At 39.5% G+C, this 12,965-nt stretch overlaps 1 protein-coding gene across 3 annotated transcripts in view; it reads right to left on the bottom strand.

Moving 5' to 3' along the window:
• Positions 1 to 12,965, bottom strand: part of LOC124872422 (ephrin-A5b-like) — a 109,089-nt gene that overhangs the window by 14,978 nt on the left and 81,146 nt on the right. For all 3 annotated transcript variants that reach the window (XM_047372395.1, XM_047372396.1, XM_047372397.1), the window contains one exon: positions 4,130 to 4,422. In XM_047372395.1, coding sequence (XP_047228351.1) covers positions 4,130 to 4,422 — 293 coding nt within the window. The remainder of the gene's footprint in view (positions 1 to 4,129; positions 4,423 to 12,965) is intronic.

Raw genomic sequence — 12,965 nt, 5'->3', positions numbered from 1 at the left:
TTCAGACATGTGCTGTCATGCTCGTGCCTTATCGCAGATCACAAAACAGGATTTGGTGTGACTGTGAGGTGAATTAATACGGATCCTGATATAAATACTCCAGGATCAGATGTTTTTTTTTCTCTTGTGATGATCAGGTTATCTTAGAGAACAAAGCCTTTTGTCTGTGCTCCAGCCATGGGATTCTGAAAGGGGAACTGAAGGGGCACTGTGCTGCCGGTGTCTGCGTCATTATCGATGCAGATCTGCGCTGACTGTACAGAGCCAGCATTTGAAGCACAAAGGCTTTACAGAGAGACAGTCATTGCTCTCACACAGGGAGAGCCAGACTCTCAACTGTCTCCTCTGAAAATTGGATTTCTATCCCCTGAGATTAGGATCAGGCTTCCCCTGCTCCACCGTGGCTCTCTTAGAAAAACATGAGGCCAGGAGGAGCTTATAGCTCATAGTTCCTCATCATCCCACTGACCTTTGACCTGCAGGGACAGACTGTAACACTGAACCCCCACCATGGAGGCTTTCCCCCAGGTACTGACTGGTAACACCCACTGCAGGTGTCATCCATTTTGACAAGAACCCCTCCCCCATCTTACTGATGCCAAGAGCAGATGAGCATCACCTCAGAGGAGGACAAAGACGCGTCTGTCTTCACTGAGACATGGACATTGCCTATATCCCCATCTCATCGATCCTACAGGCGTATTGTGTGTTGCTGTAACATATATTGTGTTTAAACAATGGTCAACATGCAATTTGACATTAATTCAGTGCCGAGCAAAAATAATTGTAGCTGGTATTTGTTGTGGAGAAGCTGAATTTCGGGAAACAAGGGAAATCACTTTTATTCAGTTTTAAAAGCAATACTACATTATCAATGTGTTTTCAACTGTGGGCTTCAGCTTGTGACGCACTGCAAAAACAGGGCATATTAATACATGGGTGAGGTTCAGAACATTGATGGACAAGACTTGAGGCAAAGACTGACTCCAAACCTCGAGGGAGCCGTTACAGTGCCAGGTCATGGCATGAAGATAGCAACAGAACCACGTCATCTGCAAAGAGCAAATACGAGACCTTGTGGTTTATCTTACTAGACAGTCATCTCTACAACTATAGATTGAGATCTCGTTCATGGTGGCAAGGAGCAGCCCAGGCAACTGAGTCCAACTGACCCTTGAAATAAGCCTGGCTTGGTGCCGAGAATGTGGACACAGCTCTTGCTTTAGGTAAAAAAGTACTGGGGAGCTCTTAAAAGCAAACTGGGTACCCCAAACACCTGCAGAATCCCCTCAAAAAGTACCTTGAGAGGAATGGTTGCAAGCCTTTGCCAAATCCACAAAACAAATATGGACCGGACAATTAACCCCTGATGATCCCCTCAGCCACTCTGCAAGGGTTAAGACCTGGCAGAGCCATGACACGGAAATAATTTGCACCGCTCCTCCTGAATCTGACATTTAGAAATCAGATGGAGCCTCCTTTCCAACATGCTAAGCTTTCCCAGTGTGGCTGGAAAGTGTGATCCCTTGTTGTTTGGACACTCTCCAATCCAGTCCTCCATGCAAAATTAAAGAAGTGTGTCAATTACAGCGAAGTCCAGTTGCTTCAGCATCTGAGGAACAATCTCACTGATGTTTATAACAAGTTAATATATTTTAAAAAGGCAATCTTTAGGTCATTTACTTCAGTCAACTTGACATGATGTGTCCTTCCCTCTGAAAAATAAAGGTCACTAAAGTCTTTAAAAAACACAATCTCCCAGAGATTTCCTTTTTTCTGTGAAAAAGAAGAAAGAAAGGAAAACTTGGAGATTGCATTAATCATCATCCCTGATGGCAGGATTATATGTTCTAACTAAAGAGGCTCGGTATGTTCCCAGAGGTGTTTTCTCCTCATTTGTCATCTCTTCCTGTGCTCACATCAGATAAAACAAGGATCTCACAGATGAGTCACGCATCTGAGTCAGCAAGAGGCAGCACAAATGGCCTAAAACTGCTCAAAGGCATATGGACTGTCTCTGGGTCTCTTTCTCCCTCTTTGGACATTCAATCATCATCAGAGCTGACATGCCCTCGCCTTCACAGAGCTCAGAGCCAATTGGACAAATAAAGACGAATTTGGAAAGCCATCAATTGGCGTATTGACTTCTAAGGAATTACAGCAACGTCAACAATTCTCTGGAATGACCACAGCCTCTCTAAACAATGCAGCCTTACTTTGTAATCTGGAGTCAAGAAGACTCGCCTAGCAACGATAAGGGATGTTTTATCTCCAAAGATTGATCAAAGGAGCTAAACAATTTCTGAAACACTTTTCCTGACCTTTGAAGGAAGCTTATGAAGCTTCAACAGGACAGGAGGGGGAGCATGGATAAAGACAATCTCCTCGTTCACAAAGTGTCCTGTTATCCATCTTTTCTTCCTTGCTCTGGTGCCAAAACATCACTGGCTTTTTCACTCTTTATTACTGGTTCCTGTTAACACCCTTGAAGTCTCAGCCTGACCTCAGATGTCAGCCAAATATCTTAAAATCCACCACTGTGTCTCATTTAGTCCACCTCTTCTCTCCCTGCAGGGCGCTGACTTCACTTATGAAAACACGACTTCCCGGCTGCTTGTTTTGCCCAGTCTTCTTATCAGGAGCAGAAAACTGAGCTCAGCCGGGCGGCAACAAAGGACACTTTAGGCGAAACCCCACCGGTTGATGTGTTTTGCACCCACTGACTTATGTTTTGGTCTGGCTGACCACTGCTGGATCATCACAGTGATATCAATCTACTGATTTGGTTTTTAGGTTGAGTATTGTTGTAAATTTTTAGTCTTGCTCCAAACTCTGAATACTTAAAGACATTGATTTAATACAGTCTAATTTAGGTCAGTTGTAATTCATTTTAACAGAAAATAAACTCAAAGTAAATAAAAAAATTTAATTAAATTGTTCATTTAACTTTATTGTATATATTCATTACACACAGTGATATATTGCAAATGTTTATTTCTGTACATTTTTTATTAATGCTTACAGCTGATGAAAACCTAAAGTTCAGTTTCTCAGAAAAATTGAATATCACAGAAGACCAATTAAAAAAAGATTTTTAAGACAGATATTTCAGCCAACTGAAAAGTATGTCCATGCGCTGTATTGTAAGTACACCCAATGCGTTGTCCGTAGTTTAGAAGTGGCTTAAGACAAGGAATATGAAAGTTACAACCCATGCCCTGGATATGTACGTGCAAGGGGTGGCTTTCTGAAGGTTTTTACATTTTTGCATGCGTTTCTAACATTCTGAAAGTTGCAGGTATCCCTGTTGCTAGGGCATCTTATTTACCACACTTTTTCCTTCCACTAAATTTTCCATTGATATCCCTGGAAACGGCACTCTGAAAACAGACAGATTTTTTGTTAGCAATGACCCAATGCTGCTTACATTCCTTGTAGAATGTGTCAATGACTGCCTCATCATAGCATGACATTTCTGTATTAAAAATCTTTTTTTTATTTTTTGTGATATTCTGATTCTAAACACTTGTCTTGACCTGTGATAGCCTGACAACCTGTCAAGGGTTGAGATAGCCGCATGACCCCAGTGACCTTGTATTATTAAGCAGGTATAGAGAATGTATGGATGGAAGGGTGGAAATATATCACTGTGTGCAATGAATCTTTATAGTTTATTAGTTTCCCTTTTTTAATTCTAGTAAAATGAAATTAGTTAGACAGAATAGACAGACTGATTACACTGTATTTTTTATTAGCTTACATTTAACTTAAACTCAAATTAAATGGTTTCAATATAACATTGAAGAGATGTGAATAAAATATGTTCATTAGACTGAGTTGGAGTGTTTGAGACAGAAGGGATTTATTCAGTTATACTGAGTGTGTTTGCTATTTGTATGTCCCATAAGAGGATTTTTGTTGTAAATTATATAAAAAAAATAAAGATTGCTTGGCTAGGACTTTGGATTGCTTTTTGTATTTAACAAAAAAAAAAGTTGTTTTTTTTTATTACTCCTACTGCTAAAATCGCTATAGTCTAAAACTGCTCACATTCTGCTCAAACTCTCCATACAATGCCATCTTTCATGACTCTACAGTTTTAGATGCAGGGGGTTGGGTGCGTACTCACAGATATAATAATACTCTCTGCCAGGGCGGAACTCAAAGCCCAAGGAGAACGGAGTGAAGAGCTGGAACTTCTCGGAGAACTTGAGTGGCCCGTTAGGCGACAGAGGCCTGTTGCACTCCCACCGCTTGAAGCCCTTGGCAGTGTGATCACAAGAGCTGTAGCCATCATAATTTACCATGTAGAGGACGTAGCGCTCGGCCCGGTCGTCGGCCACCAGGCTGATGTAATGCGGACAGTAGACGTCAAGGTAGTCGTTGATGCAGACGTCGATGTGGTAATCACCTCGGTAAAATCTACAGGGACACAACAAAAATTTATTGTGAGTGTTTTGTGTTGAAAATCAGCAGAATGAAAACTGAAAGCTGATTTTAGTGAGTTGGTTAAAGCCGCAACCACAAAAACTCTTTCATGAGGTTCACGTGCCTTTCTGCAGTTTTCAGTTTTAAGGGCATAAAACGTTTCCTAAAATAACTGAATCAATCAAGTTTTGCACTGAGAGAAATTGTGCAATTTGGATAAAATTTGGTACAGATGCAGAGAGATTGTTACATATATAATTCAATTTACAAGCAGTTACTATGTCTAAAATGGACACCACAAGACATACAATGAATGTTGGCATTAAGAGTAGAGAGAGAGAGAGAGAGTTATCCAGCGGTAACCAAGTGTGTTTGGGAAGTACAGATAACGCCAGAGCAACTTCTAACTTTAGCAATTCCAAATTCAGTTTGAATCAGCCATGCAATCCTCTTTTTCAATGGAGTATGTTGAATTTGGGTCTATGCCAGCACTCTCGAGGTCCAGTTTTCAGTGGTCAGTTTCCTGTATGTGTTTTGGCACATCACAATAACAAGAACATGTAGTTTACAGGCCTTTGCACAACCCAACAACATGTTTCGGAGGCAGTTTTACAATTTAAACCAGATGTGTTGCAGCAGGCATGGATTTAAACCTTTCAACTAGTAGAGGTGTGGAGGCCTTTGGCCTAAGACAGGGTGTCAAACTCCAGTCGTCGAAGCCTGGTGTCTTGCAACTTTTTGATGTGTCCCAAGTCCAACACACCTGAATCAAATTACTGAATTACCTCCTTATGCTCTCAAGTTCTACTTATGTGATTCAGGTGTGTTGACGCAGAGACACATCTGAAGGATGCAGGACACAGGCCTTTACCTCCTGGAGTTTGACACCTGTGGTCTAACAGATAGGATTAGAGATAACACTGGACAGATGGGATCTGGCCTAAACATCCTCAGATCCTGATTTAACAAAATGCCAATAACATGGCTGCATCAGAATTAAACATTTTTAGAATTTAAGAAAAATTCATTAATTTAATAAAAATTAAGTTTAATCTCCAAAACACTCTTTATATCATAGTTTAAGGCTGGGAAATAAAACATTTTAGAATTAGGTTTGCAACAAAAAAATTGGGCTGGCGACCAGAATTGCCGAAGGTGTTGCCTAATAGGCCCTACATGCAGACCAACTCGTCAGAAAATTAATAACAAGATATTTTAACAACTAGTAAACAGAACATCCCTATGCTCTACATGGTCGCAGTAACAACACTCTTCAGTGTGGATGCTGTTACTGGTGAAAATGACTGAAAGTTTGCTATTTTCAGCATCCATAAAGTGGTAAAAAATGAGAAGACAACTGAACGATGTAAAAAGCTATATTTAGATAATATATTTTCAACAATATACAAAGATAAGTCTGCAGTCTGTTCAGGCTGTGAGACAGTGAGAGAGAGCAAGACTTTAGTGGAAAGCTGAATGGAGTATAGCACTAAAATATGCTGGATCTTGCCAGTGTTATAGTTAAGGTAAGAATCTACATTCTCTAGTAATATACAGTGAGGCAGGTGTGTCAGTAATGCTAGCTATGCTAAATATGCGAATTGCTAATATGGGAGGCTAATTATTTTGTCCTTTCTTTCAAAGAAGCTGTTCTACAATGGCTGCTCTCTAAAAAAAATGGATGACCACTCATGGTATGAAAAAACAATTAGTGCTGTAGTTTTAGAAATCTGTAACTAAATTCTAATAAGTGAAAATTAATTAACTTTCTCTAGATAAATATTTTAATTGATTGGTTTGGGAGATTTTCTTGCTATTATATGTTTTCCAAGTTCTGAGTATTCCAAGACATAAAGACATAAAAATGAAAGATGGAAAGATGCAGAACATCTTGTTGCTTTTACAGGATCTCATTATGTCAGTTTGAACCTGTAAGGATTCCCTCCTAGCAGAAACCTTTGATGGTGTACACTTGTCAGTCTTGAGCCATTTATCAATGTTGGCGCTCAGCTGAGATGACTTATGCTGCGGCTGAAATTAAACTCCCCCAGCGTTACAGGGCTAATCCCCTGGTTAGGACAAGCCTTTAGCAGCTTTAGGAGGATCCCTCCGCAGAGTGAGATTTTCATTAGCCACAATGACAGCTCTATGTAAGAGCCTCTCCCAACCCCTCATAAAATCTGTAAGGAAACAGGCCTGTTCCCAAGCTTTGCCTTCATACAGATTCTCTGCTTGCTGTTTACTGTAAACCGAGAGGAAAAGAGTCAGGGGGAAAGAGCTGCAACCAAAAGATATGCCAGGTATTCATTCCTGAGGAGAGTGATTGGAAACACATATTCCCACAGGTGCAGGAGCTTTTTCTGGGCTCACTGTGTCTCTGTAGCTGCTAATAGCCCTGTGGTTCTGTATCTCTGACATGCTGTGGATGTCTTCAATACCCCACCACTGTCCACTGACACATTGATGGCTGACGAGGGAGGCTGGGTGCATCCAGTAGACTGATGATCCAAGTGAACTCACTCTGGGAGGTAGTGGTGGTGCTGTGGGGGTCATAGCCTGACTTGTCACAGATAGGTTATCTGCTATGGCGTTATGAAAAACAATCAGTTTATTTTACGCTAAGTGAAACAGAGAAATGTTCAGGTAAAGTTCCACCACATTATATTTTTTATTATTTAATACAAGACACAACCCCATTAGTTTTGGTTCATAAGTTTAACTTTAGTTTGGATTTTCTCCATCCATATCTAAATCTTTTAAAAGGTGGTCTTAAAGTCCGCAAATGTAATTTTTTTATACCAAGGTCTAACAACTTCTGGTCATTGGTTATAAGTGTCGATCATATGCACTAAGTTAAGTACGGATGAATTACTGTTGAAAGAATCCGGTATTCATTCATAAAAAGGGGAACTTAAGGTATAAGCATTGCTCGACTTTCTCTCTGAGGCCTGCAGAAGCAAACGGTGTTCCAGAGAATCCCCTGCAGAGACGCGGTCTCTACGAAGCCAAGTGGAGCGGTTTTCCCAGTCTGAAAGGAGGACAACAGGAGCCGCATCACCGTGTTAACGTGCAGCTTGGTCGGCCCGACAGAGCGGCCCCCAGTCACTGCTCCAGAGGTTAGCTGGTAGCTAACCCTTTGTTCACAGAGCTTCCTTTAAACGTCGTTGTCGCCCGGTTAACTCCCCCTCAACATGTTTCAAATGAGGTTAGGGTTTGGGCAGAGAGATTTAGGGTGAAACGATCTTAACGTTTTCATTTTATGAAGTTTGGTTTTGTTTGTGTTGAACTCAGCTATCTTGGTGCTAGCAGGCTATCTGCAGCACACGTGCTCAGTTTTGTGTTCTGTTTGTGTGTTTTTGAAGTTAAGACAAACTTTATTTAAAGGGGTGATTTTAACACAGACGATTGATCATAACGCACCGTCCGCGCTTAAGCATTTTAACCCTTTTATTAACGGTATTTTAAAGGTGTGTGTTTGATTCTGGTGCTAAGCTATCAGCCTCCTTTGTTAGCTTCAACTGCTAACAGCTTAGAACACGTGCTTGCCTGCTAAAGAATATTTATCCAGAAAGGTTGTTAGGGAAATATAATTTACTGGATTGAAAACTAACATTTAACTAAATTTGATAACTAAGTAAACACAATTAAGCCCCATTTCTCCAGCAAGATTTGGCTCTTTTCCAAAATACTTCCTTAAATGTTTTACCATTTCCTTTAATGATATTTCTTTGAATATTATTTTAATAAATAAAGGCTGCTAATGAGACACCGTTGAGAATTAGTCATCCAGAAGGTTGGTTTTATTCAGCAGATCATTCTTAAAACATTATTTTATTAAAATAATATTTTATCTGATTTTGCATTGTGAATGGTTGTCTAAACGTTTGCTGATTATTGCCTAAGTTGGTTCCAAGACTAACTTAGCTTCATTTCCAGATTCTTCAAGATAATCCTTGGTTCTCAAACATAAACATTGCATGGTAATGTTGCATCACTCTTTTGGTCATGATTTCTAATCATCTTTAATCAACTTGTTTATATTGTACATAGTCCATTAGTCTTCGTTATTCTTTAATTCTGCTTGGTAGTTTAGTTGGATTGTTTTAGCAAAGTAAAGAGTTTGTTGATTGAAATATGTTTGACTTTGAGTTGACTTATTTTTGTTAATAAAGTCTTGTATTTTAATAAATTGTGTGAATTTATTCCATATATGTGCAGAGTTTATGCTGTTCAATAATGTCAGAGCTCGTCTCACACCTTTCTATTTTGTCCTAATACCATCGCCTTACTGGGCTGGTATTCACAGGACAACCCTTAACAGACTGAAATATTATTTGATAAAATATTAAAATGTTAATATTAAATAATATTTTCAGATTCATAGTCACAACATAAGTGAGTGCAACTTAAAATTGATCTTTGCTAGTATAAATATTCCTTGACAGCATTCATTAGATTGAAAAATACTTGAAACAATAGGAATGTCCAAGGAACTCAGAGAAGAACCAAGTAGGTCAACTGTAGATTTACACACTTTTGGGAAACTTTTCTGAACCATTTCTAAACAACTGCAGATTCCAAGAGCATCAGTTTGATCAATTATAGGTAAGTACAGGTTGTTTGGATGTGTCACTATTTTGCCATAGTCTGTCATTGTGAAATGAAAAGACATTGGCTTGGATGCTGAGGAACAACCCAAGAACCACCAAGCCAGTTTAACATTACCATGGACTGAACAATGCTGACCAAAAAATTATTTTCTACTCCAAGCCTGCCTACATGGACAATTCAAATGGCTTTGGGAGAAATTTTGTATGGTCATGTAAGACTAACATTGAGCTGTTTGGACACAATGACAAGAAGTGTGTTAGGGAGAGTCAAGGTGAGGTTTTCAAACCTAAGAACAACATACAAGCTGTGAAGCATGGTGATGGCAGCATCATGGTGAGAAAATGTGTTACTGCCAGTTGCAAAAAGTGAATGAAATGAAAACTACCTAAATTTCACCTCAAATCACCAACTAGATGGTTGAAACCTGGACATAACTGGATTTTCCATCAGGAAAATGATCCCAAACACACATCTAAACTGGCTTTAGATTGATAAAGGAGGCTAACATTAAGCCTCTATACTTAAAAGCTGCATCTGTCCTAGGAAGTCAACCAATTTAAATTAACTCTACCAATCCTCTCAAAAGAATGGTCAAATGTCCAGTAGCTTATTGATGGCAAGTTTTATTTGACATCGTAGAAATATCAGCTAATGAAGTGGGGTTTTGTTTCTCCCATAAATATGCATTTAACTAACTGGTTACTAGGTTAAACCAAATAAGTCAGATGTCTCACTGAATGACATTATGTCTTCTTAGATGTTTTCATCCAGCTGTTTCTGGGGTATATGATTAAACTGTCGAGAACAAACATGATCTAAACTGAGTAGCTTGTGATAATTAGAATGAAATAAGAGCAAAAAGGAGCCAAACTGAAGTTGTGTTTATGTCTTACTGAATAGACTCACTGAGTAGGTACTTCTGGGTCATTTAATCTTGTAACAAACCTTCCTAATAAGAAATAACTCCCCACCCAATGCCAGGTTTGTGCTGCTGATTCCTAGCATCCTCAGTCATTCTCTGGTCCTCTCTAATTATAGCCCAGTACAACGTGAAACCAAAGCCCTTGTTTTCACTCCACCCCCAGCTGGCTGCTTTGGCTCCGAACAGGCCCAGCATGATCCGTTCACTTATTGATATTATGACTTGGAGCGGTCGGACGGCTACACAGTATCACCTCCTCTGTAAGGAGCTCTGCGGGATAGCCCGCTTTGCTGTCTGCTATCTTCACCAAGACGTTAATTTCAGCCTCCGTTTTGTTTGTGTCAACTGCTGTCAATCAAGACTGGCCGCAGAAGTAGCACTTGAGCTTAGTCAGGATTGGGAAGGGGTTTACCTTATCCCTTTGTGGGAGAAAGGTGTGAAGTAGTTTGGGAAAGTCACAGTGACCCGGGTCGGACAGGGATGTTTAGACCAGGATTCATCCATATTGTGTCTGAAGTGGAAGAAGTGTTAGCAAGCATTTCAAAATAGGTCTCCAGTGACTCATTAGATTTCCACTCTGCACTTAAACTGGAAATGAATGCCGTTGGTCAGCATTTTGTTTGTGTTTTCAGTGCAGAAAGATAAATTAAGCTGTTCAAATGAATCTGTATATCTCAGATTATTTATTTAAAAAATAAATCCAGCCTTTTTATTTTGAAAATAAAACTTCTCAAACCCTACACTGTACCTTAACGGAGGCACAAATCACTGTGACTGACAACTCGGAACCCATGCATGAAAACAATACTTCCTAAAAGGCTGCATGTGAATGTAAGGATGTGGAATTTGCAAATGGAAAAATAAATATACCCTCAAGTAGCAAGGAATACAACCCTAGCAATGGAATACTATACTTTTCTCAGCTGGATTTTAGCTCATTGGAGGCTGAATCTCATCCACCTCTATGGCCACAACGAATCAATACAAATTACTGTAAGGTCCTGCAGAAAATATCACAGATCATCTTGGGGGGTTATAGCAAACATACCGAAAGATTTCATCTGGGAAAAGACAGGGGCGAGAATAGGAGGGGTGCAATGTGACAAAATAAAGAAAATAAATAAAACCAATCCAAAGATGCATAAGGCATCTTTTTGTGGGGTTTTCTGCAACCTCTTGGTCGGAAATTCCCTCCAGATCGCGTCAGTCAATAAAGGTCACCAAGAAAGCTCACAATACAAAGCTTGTACACCTTGTTAATCAATATCATCCTTATATTTTTACTTGATTCAACATGGTAGGTGTCCACAAATTACCTTTACCACAAAGCTCAGAATACACTGTGTACAAATTTCAACCGATGGTACAAATACTCAGGTTTGCCTTATCCTGGATCCTAATCAGTTTGTAGGTGCAAAAGGGTTGCTAACCATCGTCTATCCACAATTAAAGAACTCTGCCTGGTTAAATATGGTGTCCCTCAGGGGTGAGTTGTTAGTCCATTCTTTCTTTTGCCTCTTTACTTCATTTCGATTTTATTTTGATGTCACATTGGTATGTCTCCCGGTTACCTCTTTAAATCCATTTAAAATGCACTATATTTAGTCAAAAACGTCCTTCCTCTTAGCTGTATTACTAGTAACACTTCTATGGTGATGACAAACCAGTATGTCTGCTTGTTACTCTCTTCAAATTCAAGTAAATTGAGCTATTGAAAGCCTGAATAATTGTATATTTGTAATTCTTGTGACCGGATGTTAAAATAACCTGGAAATACAAACAAATATGACTGATGGGTTGGAGGCCCATGTCATCACACCAATTTATTTCTACATACTTTTTGTACATGACATTTTGTCCACTTCATCCATATTTTTGTACCAGCCTTTGGGTCATTTTGTACCTAGTTTGACTACAGATGATTTTAAACAGTTTCTGTTTTAAGAAAAATGTGGTTGTGTGACTTCAGTCAAAATTCATTATCACCAGGAAGTTGCTGAGATTATTAGCGCATTAGGGCATAATCTCTCATATTCAAAAAGTTGACTGGCCCAAATAGGGATGGCAAGACCTGGAACTCACTAGAGTCCCTTCTGGTCTGGAACCAACTTGATCTCTCAAGATCTTCTAATTGTTATTTTCCGTTCAGAAGAGGGATGTTGGAGATCTCTACATCTCAATCCCAGATTAGAAGAAAAAAACGAATAAATGGATCAACATGGTGAGGATGCCCGAATTAAACTCAGCATCTCAATCTCCATGGTTTTAAATGTGTCCCACAACAATTCATATCCTGAGTGTTTTCATTCCCTTATCTCTTTTTGTTTGAGCCGTTTGGCTTAGAGTTGGATTGTAGGGTCAAAACTGTTCAAATGGCCTCCAAAGATGCTGCACGGACTAAATGAGACAAAAAAACTGTAGCAAAAGACGCAGAAACACCAACAGATGAACAGCTGTTTGCCAGATGGTGGCAGTAGGGAAATGTTTGAGTGGCACAAGTAAAAAATTGAAAAGAAACAGAGCCATAAACATCATGACTGAGTCAAGATGTGAAGCAGCAGAAGACAGTACTGCAATCCCAGCCTTCTGGTTTTGTCCTTTACCCCAGCAACTTTCCCTGAGACAATGAGTACACCCGTCACGTCTTCTCTAAAGCGTGAGAATTAATTCATTCTCCTCATCCCTCGCTGAGGCTTTCTTTGTTTTTATTACAGGACAGATTTATTCCTCTGTTTCTCTAAATGGCTTTGTTGTTCTAGGCATTTTAGAGAATCATTAAGTCTTATTGAGACAATTTCCCCAGTGGAGTTTTTCTTTTGCTGCTGTTCTGAACAGCAGGAGGTGCTGAGAGCTGATGGAGAGTCTAAGCTTTTTATTACAGGAGGGAGAAAGAATGATGAGTAATAAAAGAGAAGCATGGTTTATCAGTTCAGAATCAGTGATGGATATGTCATAATGGGCAAAATGAAAGCCCCTAAATCCTAAATCAATTTGTCTTGGTGTT

Source organism: Girardinichthys multiradiatus, chromosome 8, assembly GCF_021462225.1.
Source record: "Girardinichthys multiradiatus isolate DD_20200921_A chromosome 8, DD_fGirMul_XY1, whole genome shotgun sequence".
NCBI classification, from domain to species: Eukaryota; Metazoa; Chordata; class Actinopteri; order Cyprinodontiformes; family Goodeidae; genus Girardinichthys; species Girardinichthys multiradiatus.
Note: the sequence above shows the minus strand (reverse complement) of the source record. Positions and strands in the feature narration are given on the sequence as shown.